General features: G+C 54.7%; 1 protein-coding gene across 2 annotated transcripts; it reads right to left on the reverse strand.

The window, feature by feature from the left end:
* Positions 1-722: 722 nt before the first annotated feature.
* Positions 723-18,096, reverse strand: FURIN (furin, paired basic amino acid cleaving enzyme). 2 transcript variants are annotated; one of them, XM_055002313.1, is made up of 16 exons: positions 17,904-18,096; positions 15,563-15,905; positions 9,851-9,949; positions 9,090-9,185; positions 8,228-8,356; positions 7,103-7,179; positions 6,779-6,867; positions 6,414-6,586; positions 6,123-6,335; positions 5,934-6,034; positions 5,708-5,811; positions 5,503-5,620; positions 4,664-4,843; positions 4,456-4,580; positions 3,719-3,835; positions 723-2,253 (listed from the first exon to the last, which is right to left on the reverse strand). In XM_055002313.1, exons 2-16 carry the CDS (start codon positions 15,740-15,742, stop codon positions 1,712-1,714), a joined length of 2,343 nt encoding a protein of 780 aa, XP_054858288.1. In that variant the 5' UTR covers positions 15,743-15,905; positions 17,904-18,096; the 3' UTR covers positions 723-1,711. The 2 variants fall into 2 exon arrangements, with proteins under 2 accessions (XP_054858288.1, XP_054858289.1); XM_055002314.1 differs by lacking the exon at positions 17,904-18,096 and adding an exon at positions 17,696-17,839.
* Positions 18,097-21,471: the final 3,375 nt, after the last annotated feature.

Genomic DNA, 21,471 nt, shown 5'->3' on the forward strand with positions numbered 1-21,471 from the left:
TTGGAGCATCCTACGCGCAGCAATGCGTGTCTCCCCGCAACCACATCTGGTCACACCCCTCTGCCCTCATTTCCCCAGTTCCAAACCCCTCCCTACACGTGAGGTGCAATCATGGATTGAGTGTTTCCACTACACCATTTCCAAGGCCTCTAAAGTAGCTGTGCTGAAACACCTTCCCCGTTCCTCCAGCAGCTAAGGCCCAAATGCCAGTTGACTGCAGCCTGCTGGTGGAACTCTTTCTCCAGCCTTGCTCAGGGCACTGTAGAGGACTTCCCAGGCGCTCTTCAGGTTGTGTTCAGCAGGCAAATTTGCTCTGGTAGACACACACACACTGAGTTGACGGTATCAGGAACATTTCTAACATCCCTGGAAGAACGATGAGCACTTTTGAAGGGTGTCTAAAAGATTAGCTAAGCTCTCTCTCACCTGGTCAGAAAGAGACTGTACTAGAGGATTTGATGGGATAAAGGAAAACATAAAGCAAGACCAAGGCCGTTTTCACACTGCTTACCGGCCACGGAACATCGCGCCAAGCTCCTGGAACGACAGCATCTTCCTGGTGCGATTTCACCAGTTCCCGCGCAAAATCGCACCGCAAAGACGCTGTCGTTCCAGGAGCTTGGCACGATGTTCCATGGCCGGTAAGCAGTGTGAAAACGGCCCAAAATCAAAGGGCGCGCGCGTGCGTGTACATTACATGACAAGATGACAACGAAGGAAGCTGATTTGCATAGTTCCACCATTTAATAAACTTTAATCTCTCTAGCGTTATATCCACATCCATTAAATTAAAAAAAACATCTGGCCTTGTTTTAAATTACAAGAAATTTTTGTGCACCAAAAAGTTATAGAAAAAGAGTCCTGGGCAGCCCCCGTTCTGCCCCCCACAGCCGCAGCACCTTGGCCAGGCAGCTCACCAGGGCCAGCAGCAGGACAAGTCCAGGGCAGACAGCAGCATAAGCCCAGGTCCAGCAAGATTGTCATCAAAGAGGAGGCGGGGCTACAAGGCACATGAGGAAAGATGGAAGCTCCAGTGACTTTGGGCAGAGCCAGGGAGGTGCCAAGTATGGCTCAGTGGACAGACAGGCAACCACACCCACTGGCCAAGGGTAGAGAGGCCAGATCTTCTCCAGGTGTGCTGAATGGGCACGCAGCATCATTCCTCCAAGCCCCACATCCAGAGAGGAACCCACTCATCTGCCCCCTGTCCCGGGGCAGCAGAACCAGGAACAAGGACACGCGAGGAGGATGCCAAGAGCAGCGGCTGTGGAGGCCGGAGAGAACAAGCTCCAGCCCGTTATTGCTGGCAGAGAAGGGGGCAGCCACGTCTGGAGCACATGCCTACAAAAGACACACGGGGGGGGGAGGGCAAGGGACAGGGGGATGCCACAAACCCTCAGGCCTTGCTGAGAGAAGCCTTTCCTCCCACTCCCAGCATGGCTCCTCTCCACCTTCCCCTCCTGAGGAAAGGAGAGGGTCCCTTGCCCACACGTCTCTCCCACCAGAAGGGGGACAGACAAACTGGTCCAATCTAAAAACACTTTGGTGAGTTAAAACCAGAACCAGGCGATTGAGTGACAGCTCCAGCAGCATCCGCCTACAGACACCAGGGCTCAACTCCTCTCCGGGACACGGCGGGGAGAGGGAGTGAATGGGCACAGAGATGGGGCCCCACGGCCTCTCCCCTGCTGTGCCGGGGGCCGCAGGCTCATCAAAGAGCGCTCTGGTCTCTGATGAAGGCAGTCCTCTCCCCCTCCTCCTCCTCCTCCGGTCCCTCCTGCCAAGTGCTGGAAGGAAGTCCCTTGTAGGCGATGATGCCTCCGTTTTCCAGCGAGTACACCTTGACCCCCCGCAGGCGCAGCCCCGATCGCAGCTGCAGCACGAGGAAGACAGTGATGAAGACCAGGACGATGAAGGCACAGCTCAGGCTGGCCACGACAATGGGCAAATGGGAAGGAGACTTTGAGAGTGGCACACTTTCCACCCGGGCAGGCGAGGCCCGGCTGCTCTGTGCCTGGTGGGAACAGGTCTGCTCCTGGGCGTTGTAGTGGGCGTGGACAGGGCAAGACAAGCACTGGGTGGGTGCTGGCCCCAGGCAGGTGGCACAGGACGGGTGGCAGGGCACACAGAGACGGGGGCTCAGAGGGGGACCGAGGCTGTTCTCCAGAGGAGTGGGCATGGTGCCGGGGGTGAAGGCAGGTGGGCACATCTTCAGACAGCTCTTTTGGTGGAGGTAGAATCCCTCTTCACAAACTGCAAGAGGACACAAAAAGGACTCAGCTCACACTGACAGCGGCCGCAAAAGAGCCCAGCGGCTAATTTAAGGTATTTATACAGAATGGTTAAAGGCCACCTTCCCACCTGACAGGTCCCCAAAGCTGCTAAAAACAACTTAAGACCATTCAAAACACTAAGGGCTAGACAAAAGCCACCCCTTACTCCCATGCAGAGCTAGAAGAGGAAAGCTTTTCGTCCAGTCCAGAAGGCCTGCACAGAAGATGCTAACTTCACCTCCTGGAAGAGTCCAGTAGCACCTTTAAGACTAACCAACCTTACTGTAGCATAAGCTTTCGAGAACCACAGCTCTCTTCATCAAAGGCATTGTTAGATGCATCTGACAAAGAGAGCTGTGGTTCTCGAAAGCTGATGATGCATCTGATGAAGAGAGCTGTGGTTCTCAAAAGCTGACAATGCATCTGATGAAGAGAGCTGTGGCTCTCGAAAGCTTATGCTACAATAAAGTTTATTAGTCTTAAAGGTGCTACTGGACTCTACTATTTTGCAACTACAGACTAACACGGCTAACTGGATCTATGACTCCTGGAAGAGGGAATTCCATCATCTGGGAGCAGCGGCTGAAGACCTTCCCCTCCCCCCCCCAATCCCGATCTCAGCAACTCAGCCTCAGTGAAAGCTGCTGCCCACCTGGAAGGCCCAGATTTCAAAATCTGACTGGGCAAGATTCAGGTATCTCCAAGTTAAGAAAAACTGGCCCAAGACCCAGGGGGGAGTTTTAGCACGTTCCTACTGTGAATCAGCTGGTCTGGGTCCAGTCCCCGACAGGACCATGCTGTGATACACTGGGGAAGGGGGCTTGAATTAGGGAGCAGCCCCTCACCTGCAGTGCCCTGTAGGGCAAAAGAACCCCTTCCCTGAAAGCACAGGAAAGAACAGCACAGCAAGCCGAGCTGGGGGATCACAGGACATAGGAGAGACAGGAAAGCCAGCCAATGAATGACTGTTTGGCACCAAGTATAGTACAGAAGAAACTGAAGAGCAAACCACAGAAAGGTTTTCTGGTAAAACACGCAACTTAATAATAATAATAACAAAATTCGGTTTATATACCGCCCTTCGGGACAACTTAATGCTCACTCGGAGCGTTTTACAAAGTGTGTTACTATTCTCCTCATGACAATCACCCTGTGAGGTGGGTGGGGCTGAGAGAGCTTCAAGTGGAGGAGTGGGGAATCACACCTGGCTCTCCAGATCAGAGTCCTGCCGCTCTTAACCGCTACACCAAACTGGCTCTCAAACTTCTGCTAGATGACTGAAATTTCACCCCATCCAATCACCCACGAAGAGGGCAACAGAGGCAGTTTGCGGATGGAGCCAGCCTCTGTGGCCAGCCTCTGCTTCTCGTGGTCAACAGATGCCCAAAGGGCTCTGGGAGGGGGCAGGACGAGGTGACCATTCACTACAAGGGCCCAGAACTTACCCACACAAGCCTGGCTAGTAGCAAGTGTTTTGCAGCCGCTGCTCTCGAACTGGTTGGAGATGCTGGGGGGCTCAGTGGCTGTCCCGTACAGCACCAGCGTGAACTTGGTGAGGGTACCTGTGACCAGAACAGTGGAGTAAGAGAGACTACACGACTGTCCCATTCCCCCTCCACCCAATGAGCCCTCCCAGCACGGCTCTGGAGGCAGCACAGGGGTCACTGGCCAACCGAAGTGAGCCAAGAGGAAAACATCTGTCTGTAACCTGTAGGCTTCCTCCTGCATGGAAAGCCCCCCAACTCCTGGCCTCTCTCCACAAAGGGACAAAGACAGCAACAACCCCCAGCTCCAGGTTTGGTGCTGTGGGTGAGGGACCACATTCCACATGACAGAGGCACCCCTGAGACCTCTGATCCCTCCCAGATCTCTCCTCCTCCCGCAAAGTCCAAGAACAGGCAAGACCAGCCGCTGCCAGAGCCACCTCTCCTCCACCCACCCACTCTACCCTGCGGCCGCAGCCCTGTGAATCAGAGCAGGAAGGATTAAGACAGCTGCTGGGGTGGCACGGGGGTGGCGTACAGGCAGCTGGCTGGGCGGGGCAGGTCAGTGGGCCACAGCATTCCAGAGCATGCAGCTGCCACCATTGGGAAAGTGGAATGTGTGGAGAGGGGAGCTGCCACACCAGCTGGACTTGAGACAGAAAGCGGGTTGCAAAAGGGAGAAAAGGGACAGACGTTACCATAATTATTTGCTTCGCTGGTGTTTTCTATCTCTAGCACCCAGTCCCCAGCGGGGTCTTCATCCCAGGAATGTGTCGTCATGAAGGCCCAGTCGTTGAAGCCGTCGGCTGAATAGTCATGGGGCCTGGCCAGAGAACAGGGCAATGGGGTTGAGAGGCTGATGTGGCTGTGAAGCCCCGCACAGGGAGGGGACAGGTGTGGGCCTACCTGGCAGCCAGCAACGTGGAGCGGGTGCCCATGGGGCTGACGAGGTGGATGGCCAGGTCTCCTCGGCGGTTGTAGGAGAGAGTGAGGCGAGCTTGCACGTGCTCCAGCTCGCTGATGAAATTTGCCTTCCCATGGCAGGCATCGACACGCTGGCGAACATCCAACCGCTTTCCTATGTCTCTGCAGGGGAAGAAGGGCCGTGGGGCCAAGGCAGGGAAGTGGGCAAGCCTGCCCAGAGGCAACAGACTGAATCTCCCACAACACACACACACACTCCCTGGAACTGAGCGGGACTGAGTCTAGCAAGTGCCTGAAAAGGTGCCCTGTGTGGGCAGTGCCCTGCTTGCTCCAGCTGAGCTGTGTGGGACAGCCGCCTCCACTGTTGCAGCCCCCTTCCTTAGCAAACACATGCATTTGAAATACTGGCTCCTGGAAACACCCCTTTGTGCATCCCTCCTGAGGACGCCCCAGCCTCAGCGAATCAGAGTTCCAGCTGGCCCAGCAGTGAGCAGAAAACACCTCCCTCAAGCAAACTGAACTTCCCATCCCCCAGCTGAGTGTACGAGGACAGGAGCCGGCAGCAGCCACCAGTCCTGCCTCCGCCACAGCCGCTGTGGAGAAAAAGGAGCCTCTGTCCGGCCCTGAAGAGCCCTCTGTCTGGCTCCCTCCCCTCCCAAACCACACGGCCGAGGTGCCAGCAACACACCCTGCCCGCTCCTCTGCCAGCCGCTGTTGCAGCCTTCAGGAAACTCACTGGCAGTTTCAGGTCTGGACAGCAAAGGAGATCCCCCACCCGAGGGAGCAAGGACCCCATCACCTCAAGGCCACTCGGGACTCACCTGGGCTCCAGGAGGATGTCAACCACGCACTTCCGCTGGGGCCCCACCGAAGTCCAGTTCTTGGCAAGAGCCACCATGGCCCCAGCATCCAAGAGGCCGTAGCCGTAGGAGTGGCTCACTGCAATCACACAGACAAGCGGGGGTTAGGCCTGCAACTCCCCAGGGAGCCCTCACACACTCACAGGCCGAGGATTGCCATGGTTACCTTTACGGCCTACTCCATTGACAGCCCAGTCATTGGTGTTGAGGTGGGCAGGCTTCGAAGTCCTCACGACAAGATGTTGCATGTCCCGCCAGGTGAGGTTCTTGCTACAGGTAAGAAAGAAAGGAAGGTTATGGGGGGGGGAGTGCTCAACTGCCCTCACGGAGCCCCTCTGACAGCCCATAGGCACAGAAAACCCATGAGAAGATCCACCACCCCAAGCCCTTACTTGGCTTCCAGGGCCAGAGCGATGATCCCAGCAGCCAGGGGGGCCGAGGCCGAGGTGCCCGTGTGTGATTCTGTGCACTTCTGCCTCAGGTCCGTGGTCACCTGGAGGGGGGGAGGCACATGGTGAACCACTGCTGCTCCAGAAGCATCCAGCCGCCCACCCACCCCAATGCTGCCCTCCGACACTCACTATCTGCTTCTCGTTCTGGCTGCCGCTGCTGTAAGTGGTGGCGAGGGTGGAGGAGCAGGCCTCGCTGTACCAGGGCACGTTTCCTGACTGGGTGGTGCTGCTGATGGACAGGGTGTAGATGCTGTTGGTATAGCCGTCACAGTTGCAGCTGTCGTGTTCCCGGCCGCCATTTCCCGAGGCCCACACGAAGATGGAGCCCAGTCCGTTGCGGCCCTGCAAGGAAGTGTCCATGAGGCTGAGGTTGAAGTGCTACAGCTTCTGCCCTCAGGCCACCCGGGCCTGCTTGCTTACCTGGCTGACCCCACGGTAGAAGGCCTCTTCAGCCAAGCGGGCAGGGCCGTCCACCGTCTTGCCGTCATCCTCAGGGCCCCAGCTGGCACTGTAGATGTGAATATGGTGGGGGTTCAGGCCCAAGGACTGGGCTTCCACAGCATCCGTCACCTCCCCGTCCAGCATGCGAACACCTAGGCGAGACACAGGGTTGCTCAGACTCTCTGCACCAGCCGTCTCCCCCTGCTCTGTAGGTTAAGCAGAGCCGGGCTGGGCTGGGCCTCCAGAGAGAGTTCTCACAGGCCCAGAATGAAGCCCCGTTCTGGGCCGGGGCAAGCCAGCATCACCCATAAGGGGGCTGGAAGATGTCCCTGCAGGCCACTTACCTCCAATCTTGGCATTGTAAGCCACTCCCACGCCACAGATGCCATTGTTTGCCACAGCAGCCACTTCGCCAGCACACCGTGTGCCATGTCTGTACCAAAACACAGAGTCAGCAAGAGTGGGACAGCTAGACTGGAGGGAAGGGGGGACAAGAACCAGCTGGCCTGTCCAATGCCTGTTCAAGTGCGTCTGCCTTTCTCGGCACCCTAGCAACATGCAGGCTATGGGCAGAAGCATGGAAGCAGAGGCCTGGCACTAACCACCCACCAGCCCAGCCCATTCTGGGCCTCTCCCCTTCGCCCCGGTTCCTCCAGAAAGACCCCAACCTGTTGTCATTCATTTGCGTGTAGCGTGGCTGGGGATCCGAATCCTGGTCGTTCACATCAAAGCTGGCAGCCGGATCCTGGAGAAACACAAGTTCAGTACCAACCCTCCCCAAGATCTCCTGGATCTAGTCCTAATTGATATTTTTCAGTCCCGTTTAGTGACCATACAACATCTGCAAATCTAGCTGTGGGGCAAAACACCAATCTGCAGTGGTCCGACAGAGATGGGGCCCCACGGCTTCTCCCCTGATGTGCAGCAGGGTCGGACAGAAGAAAACTATCCCTAACACACACACCTGGGGCCGAGCCCCACGTGTCCAAGTAGGATTTCCTTCTGAACACACGTGCGCAAGACCATGCAGCAAGACTCTGAGCACAGTGCTGAAGAGAACGCCGTGGCCAGCAGGGCCATCTACCACGACGCTCTCCCACCCAAGTCCCTCCCCACGCTCTGACTGCTGCTTCTGTAAGAGGCTGCCTGCCCCACAAGCCCCACCCATTTTCTTATTCTCTCCCCACTACCGGCCCCCTGGAGATCCCACCTGAACTCTGCTTTCTTCATAGCCTATTCTGAGATCCATCAGTGCACCCCCCCGCCCTAGTAACTAGGCCTGCCCCCAAGCTCTGTGGCCGAAGGCAATGCCAGCCCCTCCACTCTCAAGGAGGCTGTGCCAGAATGGCCATCGCTGCCCCTTCACATCATCCACGGAGGCTGTGAGCTCTGCTGCAAGAGTTTGGGTAGCATCAACCCAGCCACATCCAATTCCATTTGCCGGGCGAAGAGGGAGGGCGTGAACTCTCCAGGCAGCCCAGAGTCCAGCTGGAAAGCACCACCCCCAAGAGCCCGATTCAGGCCAGCTGTGGCCGTTCGCCTTCCTTGAGTTCTGTGGCCTGGACTCCAAGAGGGAGGGAGGATTTCCCACAAAGCTGCTGGCCCCCCCGCCCCCCCCGCTCTAGGAAGGGAGCGGGTGACTGCTCCCAGCATGCAATGCAGCTCTGCAATGCAGCTCCCAGCATGCAATGCAGCTCCCAGGCTGCACAGTATCTAGGAGTGGAGCAGTGCCGCATGGGAAGGCACTGTCATTGCCACGTGAAACCTTGCGCTGCCCTCTCTACTCTACTCACATAGTTGGCTTCCAGATCCGGGTGGTTCTTCTCAATGCCATCGTCCAAGATGGAGACCACGATGCCTCGGCCTGTGTAGCCCTGTTGCCAGGCCTCCCACACATTCAGGTCTCGCCGGTTCCCGTTAGACTGAAGGAAAAGACCGCAGCCCGGTCACCGTAACTGCTCGGGCGTGTCATCGTGCTACAGTCCTTGCCCTGCATGGAAGGGCCCGAAGGCACCATCTGCCCACAGAGGAAGGAGCACCGAAGGTCTCCGAGACAGATGCTGTGACGGGACGTATTCTGCTAAATCAAACCCCGCACAACAACAGCACTCTCCGCTGACTCCCCCCATTCTCTGGTCCAGCACAGGTATTTGGACAATCAGGGCTACAGAGTACCCAAAGCAGTTCCGGTCTCATTTTCCAAGCCCCTCGTTGGAAATCCCATGTCTGCAACCTCCTTGTTCTCAGCAGAGGCAGCCTTAACCTGATCCCTCCTTGAGACAGGACAAGGCACAGGCTGCATCAAGGACTAAACCCGAACAGGGTCACGGGCTCAGAGGAAAGGATATTCTGCTCCATCCGTAGCCATGCGCCCAAGGTCAGGGCTTTGTGGTTGAGCCGACAGTAATCCCACATGCAGGGAGGGAGTAATTAACTCTGCAGGAGGGGACGAGGCCGTGACTAACAGTATCAAGGTATTGCTGCACCTCGCCATATGGGAGGAGCCACACCCCCAGCACGGGAGAGGCCACACAGCAGCCTTTGCTTGCTTCAGGATTACGATCCCATGTGGTTTTACCTAAACCAGATGCCCAGGGACCTTCTCTGAAGGCCCAGCCTCCTCGCCATGGGAATCCACGTCTCACTGTTACTTACCAGGTACCACTGCTGAGGGAACTTGGGGTCTGTCGGTTCCAGGAAGGCATCTCGTTTCTTCCGGCTCTTTGCCACCTGCTGCTCCAGCCAGTGCACCTAAGGCAACAACGGGGGTGGTGGTGGGTGCTTTGGGAAGACTGGCAGAATCTCAAGCCTCTTTCAGCCATGCCAGCTTTCAAATCCACAAAATATTCCTGAGCCTGTGGCTTGTGTGGCGCCGAGGAAGCCAGCCAGCCACTCCCAACCAAACCCACCCACTCAGAGAGGAAGCAGAGCTCTCTCAGAGTATGTTCAAACAGGACGTTTTGAATACCCATTGATACGTCCCCTCCATTCCGAGATCGAGGGCAGAAGGAAGGGGGGAGGGGGCAGGCCACCAGCTGATCCCAGCCGAAGAGGAACTGACCCATAGGTTGGCTGCTATTCCCCCAACAAAGCCAAGCATCCTTTGCCCAGTCAGTTCAAAACCAGCCTAATCGAACACCTCAGCAGAAGACGCATCCAAAGCCCACGGGTGGCCCCTCCAGGCCTGCCATTTTGGATGGGTATGCCCCAACAGTGCCAGGCAGAGCTTGGAGCAAAGAGCAAAGATGAGAGAGGCATGGAAGGGGAGCCCTTTCCTAAGAGCCAAGGCTTGCGCCAGCCACAGAGATCAGGAGTAGCATCGATGGCCTGGGCAGCCCACGGCAGCTGCCACTCCGAGCTCTGCAGCCAAGCCAGCAAGAGCAGATTGGGCCCCACCTGGCTGCCGGCATACTCACCTGGGGCTCCCTGCTCAAGGAGCTGTGCCAGGATTGGTGTGGGGAGAGAGACCGCTTCGCCACAGCTCGGTGGCAGAGGAGGTAATAGTCATCAAAGATCTGAAAGGAGGAAGCAAGTGCCAGTCACCTACCACAAGAGGCAGTCTTCTCCATGGGCCAGTGCTGGAAGCCACAATGGCAGGGGAAGGAGAGCCGGCTGCTCCCCCTGACCTAGACACGGCCACCTTCCCCTGTGCCACAAAGCCTCTTCCCCCTCCACCTCTCCCAGTGTGCTGCAGAGACTGAGACTCGAAGAAGAGTTGAACACAAACCTCCGACAGGCTCAGAGCTGCAGTGGCTCCTGAGCAGATCTGAGGCGAGATGGCGCAGCTGCCCTCACAACCTCCCCCCCCCCCCAACTTGGACTTGAGCCCAACTCCCTCCAACTCTGACCCTTGCCCGCTTTGGAGCTCCTGGGGCTGCTTTTGTTCAAGGGCCACAGAACAGTTTTAACATCTTCCTTCCTTGCTTCCCACGTTGCCTTTGAGCCAGACTGGCTGCTTAGTTCCCCACAGGCTCAGGGGGGAGACAGGCACAGAAGGCAGGAGGAAAAGGGAAGTTTAAGAAGTAGCGAGCCCTAAGGAGGGCTGGACCCTGCCCCCATCCTACTCACCCCACTATGGCTAAAAATGAGCTAGATAAACAGCATGAGGCAGAGAACTGCTAGCACAGGGGCAGCAGCCCTTCCGCCTCTCCTCCAGCCAGTGTTGTGTAGTGGTTAGAGTGCTGGACTAAGACCTGAGAGACCCGGATTCAAATCCCCATTCTGCCATGGAATTTTGCTGGGTGACCTTAGGCCAGTCACGCTGCCTCGGCCAAACCCACCTCACAAGCTTGTTGAGGGGATAGAACAGAGGAGAGGTGAACGACGTAAGCTGCTTTGGGTCTTCATTCGGGAGAACAGCAGAATATAAAGTGAAGTAAAATAAAAATTGAAAAAAATACTCAAGAGCCTTTAATTAAAGATGCCCAAAATGGAAACAGGAACTGCCACGCTGAATCCTGGGGAAAGTGATGCCAGCCTCTCCCCCCCCCCCCCCCGCCCTTGTCCTACAGCCCAGATAACAGCTGGAACACAGACCTTCACGTGCCAAGGAATAGGGTGGCATGTGGTGCTGCAGCCACAGGGTGGCAGTACATGGAAATAAACAGCCCCCTCCCAGTATTCTTCTGGCTTATGCTACCCTTCAGTTATAGCAGGGGCCCATCCATACAGCTTGTCCTCAAGGGCTGTCCTGTGACCAAGCAGTAGCCCAAGACCACCGGAAGAAGCACAGCGCTGGCTGTCACGTTGCTCACTGCTGCCTGCCCACCTCCAGCTGCGAGTATGGCTTGGCTCGCAAGCAGAGGAGGAGCCCCTCCACCATGCCAAACCACAGGCCAGCCAAACCTGCTGCCTCGCCCCAGGAAGGAGCCAGCAGTGGATGGCTCCCAAAGGATAAAGCAGAGCAGCGCAAGGCCACAAAGCACAGTTGAGGCAGTGAGATGAGGCATGCGGCAACAACTCACAGCCTGTATCACCCCAGAAGCCCAGATGAGAAGCTCGTCCCGGGAGCTCAGACCAAGGCACAAGGCACTTCACTTGCCACAGTCATTTTCCAAGGAGATTTCCGATGCGATTGCAGGGGTGGTGGAAGAAGGCCGGGCCCAGGTAATAATAATAACAACATTCGATTTCAGGAAACTTAACGCCCACTCAGAGCGGTTTACAAAGTGTGTTATTATTATTCTCACGACAATCACCCTGTGAGGTGGGTGGGGCTGAGAGCTCTGAGAGAGCTGTGACTGGTCCAATGTCACGCAACTGGCTTCAAGCAGAGGAGTGGGGAATCAAACCTGGCTCTCCAGATTAGAGTCCTGCTGCTCTTCACCACTATGTCAGTCCCTAACAGTTAAATCCCCAAGTTCTCCACAGTTAACACACAGGTGTTCCAGTTGAAGTAACTTTATTAGAGATCCACTCAGTACAAGGTGCTTAGACAGTGAAATTGGCAGAAGTGACGTATGTGGGGCTAGCATTGTTAGTTATAGGGAATATTCCCGCCTTGGGAAAGAGGACCATTAATGGGGGGGGGGGTTGGAGTGAGACATTGTTTTAGAGTAGATGGTGAGAAGATGACCTTATCTTTGGTTCTCAAGAAGGATACATTTCGAGCCAGTTTCAGCTGGCAGTCAAGGACACAGACTTAGCGGAGCAAGAAAGAGAAAGTAAACATTTGCGAGATAACCTACTGGCATTGCAGCAATAAAGAACTTCCCTTACTCTCAGAGACCAGAGGCAGAGCCCATATACATTCATGGCAGATATGCACACACTACACCAAACTGGCTCTTGCAGCAGAGAAACAAACATGGAAGGAGATGATTGGGCAGGTTCCAGGCTCCTGAAGAGACTGATACTGGTGCCAACAGGCCAAGGCCAGGCGCTGCCCAAAGCAGGGCCCAGACAGGGGATGGGGCAAAAATGCAGCAAGGGATTGGGACTGCACAAACCCATCTGACCACTTCCCTCCCTTCTTGCCTCTCCAGAGAAGCAGGAGGAACCAGCAGGGCTGAGACACAGGACAGAATCTTTCTCAGAGCCAAGGAAGGGAAGAGGGGCAGGAGAGAGAGGCAACATCTTGCTAAATGACAGACTGTGCTCCTAGCTCCCACTTCCCACACTATGACCCCAAGACATCCTTGCAGGGAGAGAATATTGTCTACCACACAGTGGCAGAAGTTCTGGCGGTCATGCAGGCGGTCATGCAGTCTGATGTCACCAAGCCAAGTGAATGGAAAACTAAGAAGGTACGGGTCTCCAGGTTGCCAAGATAGTAACAACGAAGTTGAGGGCAAGAGGGTAGCCTTAGTCTACCAACAAAGGATCAAAATAGGACTTTTGGCTCCAATTTCTTCTGAAGAATGCTAGATATTGCCCCATAAGATCCCTGGGGAGGAGGAAGGAGGAAGTTAGGTGCAGGGGCAAACTGGCAATCCAGTCAAATTAAACCTCGCCACCAACGCCTTCTTTCTTACTCACTGGCTGCCATGCCAGTTCCAATGGGCTGGGCACGGACATCAGGGAGTAGTGCCTACTAGTCAGGGACAGAGATGGGCCATTTTGGGGCATGCCAAAGCCATGGAGAAAAACCCATCCAGCCCCTTTTCCTAGAAAGAAAGTGGGCATTTGGGGAAAAATTTAAATATATCCAGTACTTCCTTACGAAGCCCAAACTTCTTTTTTGCTTTAACAACATTAAAAGCATTGTTTATAACTTAGTTAGCATACATAACTGTACTATTTGGCAGAATTATAAAATTTTAAATTATAAATGACTTGATTTCTACAAGAGAAACATCGGGAGTATTGGGAAGTTGCAAACTATTGGACTTTCCACAACATTAGCAGATGCATCTTAATTTTTGACATTTGAGAGGTAAGACAACGTAAAGGTTGAAAACAGATGAAAAATTTTGTAGTAAAGGGTTAGCTGCATGGGAACAGTCTCATACAGTGATAATAGGTAGACATATTTAAATGCCAGCTCTGTAAAATTGACAACGCTGAACTGCAATGGTGTTTTATCATCACACCCACATTAATTGTGATCATAATTAGACATGTTTGAACAATAAATATGCTTTATGCTGTAGAAAGATACAAAGGAACGATCACTTAACGCTGTAGACTAGAGATTTTTATGCAAGACACACGGTACATGCCGAGTGATTAAAACCTTGTCTAAACTGTATTTGCAAAACAAAACGTATTTTGTGAAGCTTTTTTTTTCAGTGTTCCTCCAAACATTCACTTTTCTGACGAAGGCTTTCATAGCCGGAGAACGATGGTTGTTGTGGATTTTCCGGGCTGTATAGCCGTGGTCTTGGCATTGTGGTTCCTGACGTTTCGCCAGCAGCTGTGACTGGTATCTTCAGAGGTGTAGCACCAAAAGACAGAGATCTCTCAGTGTCACTACACCTCTGAAGATGCCAGTCACAGCTGCTGGCGAAACGTCAGGAACCACAATGCCAAGACCACAGCTATACAGCCGGGAAAATCCACAACAACCATCGTTCACTTTTCTGTTGGAAAGATGGGAGAAATCCTCTGAATTTCTCCTTTATTCTCCTGAGCCTTTATATCTCCAGTCAGGCAGCACTCACCCTGCACACTAATAATGAACAAAGCACAAAACCATGCCTGGAGATCTCTTCCTCTCTTGCAGAGAAACCAGAATCCATCCAGCCTCTTCTCCCCAAAAGCCAGGCACGCTCACCCATCTTTCTGTGGGCGGACGCTGGCATCTTCTTGACCCAGCTCCACCCATGCCAGACCATTGCCAGACTCCAGAGCTCAGCTCAACCCCATGCAATTTCCCCATGGCATTTCCTGATGTGCGTGCCAACTAGCATCAGTGCCACATCATTCTCTCCAGGGTTCAGCCAAGGTAGCTGTAAGCACAACACCAAAGTGGGGCTGGAGGAGACACCAGCTGGGAAGAAGCAACCCTACTCCAGGGCAGGAAAAGAAAGAGACATGCCAGTGCTGCTCTTTCCAGCAGGCACCAGTCCTGCCAGTGCAACAGGCATCCCTGTACCTGCTGCCAAACCAAGCCAACTCTAGTGCTGCAACAGCACAGGTGGACCCATCACCCCACCAGCACCGCCCCCCCCCAAAAGAGCCAGAGATTATGCCCTCTCGCCATGGTGCCAGCATCACCCTCCTGATTCACGCATGACCTGAGCAAAACACTGAGCAGGCCATGTCTCTACAAGCAGGTGCGGGCAGCCACTCCTCAGTGGCCACGGATGCCGTGCCCCTCTTCTGAATGAAACCTGCCCCCATTCCAGCCAGAGAAGCAGGCAGCTCTCCCCAAGACCAGAAGCACCGGCAGAGCAGGGCGCTCAAGATGAGCCAAGCCAGGCACTTCAGGGATATACAGGGCTCAACTGTACTTGTTTCTTCCGAAAATGCAGCCTCCGGGATTTGGGCAGGGGGGAAGATTAACCACTCTTTAAGGAAAAGGTCACGATGGAGAAAAAAATACAGGTGTCAGACACCTGTATCAGCCAGGGACACTAGCCAACGTAACTTAGGAAGGAGCCCTTCCCGATTTCAAACATGGGGATCAAATAATCCTGACCATTCAACAAACCTTCCTAAACCCCACAACATCCTCTCCTTCACTGTGACAGTCTCCTTATGCCTCAAAGGAGGGGCAATCCCCACATAGGAGACCCCTCTATAGTCCAATAGAGTGATATAGTCAACATACCCTCTACAAAAGCACCCAGCTGTACCGAAACCCCAGCAACGGTTTCTTCATTACAGCAAATCATGCCTCGGCCGTTCTCTTTTCATTTTGTTTGCACAGTTTCCCAATTCTGTAAACTTACTCCTATCTGCATTGTTTATCAAAGGTCCTTGCTGTCCAACTGAACTTCTGAAAACATTTTGTAATCCACTCTGAGTCTCAGCAAAATCACTCTTTTAAAGCTTCACTGTCTGTTTAACGGTGACAATTTCCTACCTGCGACATAAAAACCAAGGCTGCTTCTGAAGACAGCCCCACACCACGGTCTGCCGCCACCCAGGGAGGTCCCCTTTTCTCCCTGCAGACAGCCACCATGCCCTTCCGGGCTCCTTGACCCTTAGCTGCTCATCCAGCATTGCAGCAAAGCCGCACTTACCTGCCCGAAGTTAACAAACCCATGCTTCCGGGCCAGCCTCTCTACTTCCTGCGGCCCAGCAGTCACCTGCACTGCCCAAGTATTCGTGTAGACGTGTTGGCCCAGCACGTCCCTGACTAAGAGATCCAGAGCCAGCACCAAAGTCCACAGCAAGAGCAGCAAGGGTGGTCTCAGATCCATGAAAGCCAGGAAGTGGGTGGGGGAGTCCAGGAGGAAGCCTCAGAGCGGGCTCTTGCTCTGTCCAGCAAGGCCCCAGTCAGTCCGAGGTAGCATGGGGTAAGAGTCCAGGTAGACAGGAGGAGGAGTGGAAAAAGCCTGTCAACTGAAGTCACCTGCGCAGCACCTGGGGACAAAGGTAAAAAAACTCAGATTCTGGACAGGCCCTGTTAGCACAGGCGTACCTGTGCTAACACATGAAAGGCACAGGTGTACCTTGCCTCCAGGGTCAGCAGAACTGTGTGGCGCCAAAGGGATCGTGCCCCCAGTACCAGCATCATGGGCAAGAGGCTGGCGCTCACAAACACACCATGGCAACATCCACAGCGCACACAGCCGCTACTTTGCCATTTAAAAGTGCTTGATCCCTTTGCTAGAGCAGCAGACAGAAAATGTTTCCCACGGAACACACGACGCTGCCTTACATGTGTCCTCTTTGCAAGTCCAAGTGAATTCACACACAATCCATGTACAGTGTACACTTGAATTTTTTTTGTATCCTATGTGGCATAATTCTCATGTTAAGTTCAACATATGTACAGCTCAACATGCAATATAAGCCTCATGTTTATCCATGCGTAAGTAAACGGAGGGTGCATGCATTCAGTGTAACGTGAACAAGGCTAACGAATCAGGGATCAATCTCATCTCCTGTGCCCGACAGCCACTCTCCAGGGTCTTGGGAAGAGATCTCTCACATCTGTTTCTTCCTGATCCCTTTTACTGGAGGTGTTGGAGATGGAACCTGGGACCTTCTGCGTGCCAAGCAGACAGATGCTTTGCCACCGAGTCTGTTCTACCACACGACGGCATCTGGGAGGCGAAGAATGCATTGGAATCCTGCAGCCTTAGGGCAGACCTGTGCTGGGCAGTGTGCCCCCAACCCGCTAGTCCTGCACGGAAAGCCAGATCTGTGCTTTGCAGGGACCACACGGCTCTCCTCCTCTCAGAGCAGCCCTGGGGCCCACCTCAGGCAGGGAGCATCATGGGTTGGGGAAAACTGGAACGTGGGCCTCCCAAGTCCTCGGACAGCCACTAGGCCACACTGGTTCTCCAGGTTCCTGACTCACATCTGCCAGGGGTGTGAATCAGCAGTCCCCAAGAGTGTGAGGATCAAGGTGCCAGTATTGGGTTTGGGGCAGGGAGAAGCTCAAATCCCAGTAAACTACAAAGGTGACCTTGGCTGGTTCACGCTCCTGGCCCAACCCACCTCACAGGGTTGTTGTGAAACAGCAGTGAAATCTTAAGCAGAGTTATCCCAGTCTAAGCCCTCTAAAATCAATGTGCTTAGACTGGAGTAACTCTGCTTAGGATTTCAATGTAAAGGGGGGGGGGTAGGAAAGGAGACGTCCCACCTACCTACTCTGAAAAAAGGCTGTGGAATCGGACCCTGAAAAACCGGTGCCTGCCTAACTAGGCTAAGTATGTTTGCAGACGCCTGAGGCGGTGCGCTCCGCATTCAATGCGACGCTTGTGTGAGACACGGGGCGGGTCAACACGGGCCGCAGAGGCGTCAGAAAGGGTCCCTCGCCCTCCCTCCCGCCCCCTCGGCCGGCCTGGCACAAGGAGAGCCACAGCCGGGGCCCTTCCCGGCTCGCCTCGCCTGCGCGGCCTTCCAGCCTCCCGTCTCCCCTCCCGCGGTTCTCCTGCTCCGAGGCGTGTCGTGCAAGGCAGCAAAGAAGGCGGCCGGGCCGGAGAGGCCGGGCCCCCGCCCGGGAAAGGGCGAGCCTCTTCCCGCTCCTCCGGTGACGCTCAGGCCGGGAAGGGCGCAAGCCCCGCTCGGCCCCACCGAAGAGCGCTCCCGGCTGGCTGCTGCGCTCCCGGCGCCCCGCAACGGCCCTGGCGTGGCCGCGCAGTCGGAGCTCAGCGCCGCCCCGGGGCCCGCGAGAGCCCCGCCAGACCCGCCGCTCCGCTCACCTCCTTGCGCAGGCTTCAGGCCCAAGCGGGACGGAGGAGCTCCAGCGCCGTCCCAGCCCCTTCGGGGAGACGGAGCGCGGGGAGGCGCCGCGCTGCGAGGGGAGGGACGCGGGCCCGGGCCGGCTTCTGCCTCGGTGCAGGCTCCGCCGGGCCCTTCGGCGGCGCAGGCTCGCCGCCCTCCCGGCCGCTCGCTCGCTCGCCCACCCACCTCGAGAGCTTCCCACGACGATCCTGACGGGGAGCCCAGGGGAAGCCAAGGTCGAGAGCCCGGCGCGGCGCAGACGCTGTCCCGCCGCTCGCCCGCCCGCCTTGGCTGCGTCTCCGGCCGCTCCGCGCCCGCTGTTCTGGCAGCCCCTTAATGGGCGGCGGCGGCGGCGGCGGCAGCGTCACCTCGACGGGAGGGAAGGAACGGGAAGGCGAGGCGCTTGTTTACGCGGAGGAAGGCGGCCTCTGCTCGGCGCCGCCCTCTCGCCAGGCTCGGTGGCCTGCTCGGAGCGCCGGGCGCCGCCAGATGCCGTCAGTCCCTGGGCCCACCGCCGGAGGGACGGGCCTGAGGAGCCAGCGGACGCGCAGACCCAGCCGGGCGAGCTCCGGCGCCGCGAGTCGCCGGAGAGGGTGCCTCTCACCTGGGCCCCGGGATGCTGCCCTCTGCCTAGCCGGCCGCGCGGGTCTTCCAGCGCTCCCTCCCCCGTGCTTCGCCGGAACAACTTCAAGGTGGAAGGCTGGCTCGGCGCCCCCGGGGCAGGAGCGGATCCCGACGTGCGCGTCTGGCGCAGCCAAAATGACACGGGAGTTCCGGGGCGCTGAAAAGGCTCCCCGAGGCCGACTAAAGCGGGCGCTGGAATGGATCGGGAGCCCACTTTGACAGGCGTCTTCAATGGGCCCTCGCCAGACAGGCAGACGTGCGCTGAGTCAGGCAGGGAAAATGGCAAGCAGCGGGCAGAAAGGGCCGGGAGATGCGGGGCGGGCGGGCGAGGCGAGGGGATTCGAATGGGATCGAGAACAGCAACCACATAATGAGATTCAAGTTGAATATAATCAAAAAGAGTCCAGTAGCACCCTTAAGACTAACCAACTTTATTGTAGCATAGGCTGACGAAGAGAACGGTGATTCTCGAAAGCTTATGCTACAATAAAGTTGGTTGGTCTTGGAGGTGCTACTGGACTCTTTTTGATTTTGCTACTACAGACTAACACGGCTAACTCCTCTGCATCTATGAAGTTGAATATAAAATATATCTTAAGTATGTATGGGGGCATAGAGGGAAATACGGAATTTCATTATTCTGATTTTTTGGCCTGTATTCTATGTGTACGTTGTTTGCTTTTTTAAAACATTTCACTCATTGTTTAAAAATAAAAATATTTTTTTTTAATCCAGTGGAGAAACCACTGGCCAGAGGAGTCCTTGCTCCTTCCTTCTTCTGCTAGATGAGTTGATGCCTGTGGAGACTAACTAGTGGAGCCTGAACACACTTCCTGATGACAAACAACAGGAATAACAAGAATGATTAACAAGCTTGCTCAGTTGTGGAGTAGGAACAGCTAAATAATCTTGCAAGAGACTTTTATTTCCCCTGCTAGAAGCCAAGCAACACACCCAGAGGTCCTTAATATCCCAGCGTAAACACTGAAGGTGCTTCTAAAATGGCAGCAAAGACCAGATACAAATGTGTTTACGCTACATACCGAACAAATATTCGCTGGCCTGCAGCGCTATGAGAAAAGTGTTTCTCTCCAGGTTAACCATCTCTGAATGCTTTCATGTCACTGCTGTTAGTTGACGGTTGACCTCGTTTCCAAACAGTGGTGAGTGCATGGCATATCTAGTTGGCTTGTCTTGGCTTACATGCCCTGGCACGATGGTGGACTCTACGGAGACAGCATTATGGATCTGCTTTTCTTTGAGTCTGGACAGACCGTATCAGCATGGTGTATTGGTTACAGTGTCAGATTAGGATGTGGTCCCAGGTTCAAATCCCCACACTTATGGAAGATTGCTGGGTGACCTTGAGCTATAGTCACACACACCTTAACCTTCCCCACAGGGTTGTGAGGATGAAATAAAGGGGAGGCGAACAGTGTAAGTCACTTTGGATTCCCATTGGGGAGGAGTATAAACAAAATGAATCAAATAAATAAATGCCAAAGGAGACCTGGCAAGTGGATATTCCCTTCTACTGACCTTGCAAGGATAGGGACAGACAATGGACTGAGCCAAGGGAAAGGAACAGAGGGTCTCTCATTCTGAACCTTCTGTTACCCCGCTTCCTTACCTGACATTTTCTGTTTATTTACTTCATTTATAGCCCACCTTTGAACATTTTCCATGTTCAAAGAACCTGACCTACACCAGCCCTGCAAGGGAAAGAGGCTCGCTTGCCTGAGGCACTCAGTGCGTCTGTGGCTGAGGCAAGTCCTCACAGCCCAGCCCTCAGCCCAGCCAGGCAACTGGTTTGGATAGCCATTGGCCACAGAATGCGGAGGGATGAGCTGGCGTCCCCCTGCTGCTATACCAGGGGAGCATTTGGGTCCTAGAATTCCAAGGCCGCCTCAGCCCACACCCTGCCCCCAACACTGGTGTAATGTTACGCTGGTGAAAACGTTGGTGTATTGGCAACATTCCCAAGGAACTTAATGGGTCCACCCACCTCAGCCACAGACCTGCTTTATCTAACACCAGTACACCAGTTTGGTGTAGTGGTTAAGAGCGCGGGACTCTAATCTGGAGAGCCGAGTTTGATTCCCCACACCTCCACTTGAAGCCAGCTGGGTGACCTTGGGCTAGTCACAGCTCTCTCAGCCCCACCCACCTCACAGGGTGTTTTGTTGGGGGGATGATAACAACATACGTTGTAAACCGCTCTGAGTGGGCATTAAGTTGTCCTGAAGGGTAGTATATAAATCGAATGTTGTTGTTATTATTACACCTGTATCTCAGATGGGGGGGTTGGCATGGGGCTACAGCTTCTGGACCTCGTGGCAGGCACAGGCATTGGTGATGAGGACTCTCGGGAAGGGCCACACTCCCCTGTTTGCAAGAGGGGATTTCAGCCCCAGCAGAAGTTGCCAAAAACATGGAACAATTCCTCTGCTCTGTCTTCATATTGAGATTTCTTTCACGAGAACTCTCACAGATAATCTAAACACTAGAATACAAAGGGATCTCTTAGAACCTCTCTTCTGCCCCTCTCTCAACCCCCTGCCTCCATTAGGCAGGTCTTATACTTTGCAGCAAATTTAACTATGTAAGATCCAGGTCCAATAGCACCTTAAAGGCCAACTAGATTTCCAAGGTATGAGCTGAGAGTCAACTCTACCCACCTGAAACTACATAAGGGTTTCCATGCTGAACCTAAACGAGGCTACAGCAATCTAGGCTGGGATTGTTGCTGGACTGTGGCCAGCATCGCAGGGAAGTTCCCGAGCAGAACACAATTCATTTCTCATCCACCATAGCCATTCTGAACGGTCACTTTAGACGTCTTGTATACGTCTGAGTTTAGCACAACGTTATAGACTGGCCCTGTAGCATTTCATGGCCTTTCAAACCCTATGTATAAACCCTGCTTGAGGATGTCCTTCATGCTTCAAATGAAGTGGACTGTGGCCGCATCAGATCTGTTGGCCTTGTAGGGTGCTCCAATACCCCCTTTTCCCTGCGGCATCAACCTAGTAAGCAACCCTATTAGAAGGTAACTAACGTATCTTAGCATCTGGTTTGAGTCCAGGAAGTAGTACTTTCGGCTAGTGCCTCGTCACCACTGATGGAATTT

Source organism: Eublepharis macularius, chromosome 18 (assembly GCF_028583425.1).
Source record: "Eublepharis macularius isolate TG4126 chromosome 18, MPM_Emac_v1.0, whole genome shotgun sequence".
NCBI lineage: Eukaryota > Metazoa > Chordata > Lepidosauria > Squamata > Eublepharidae > Eublepharis > Eublepharis macularius.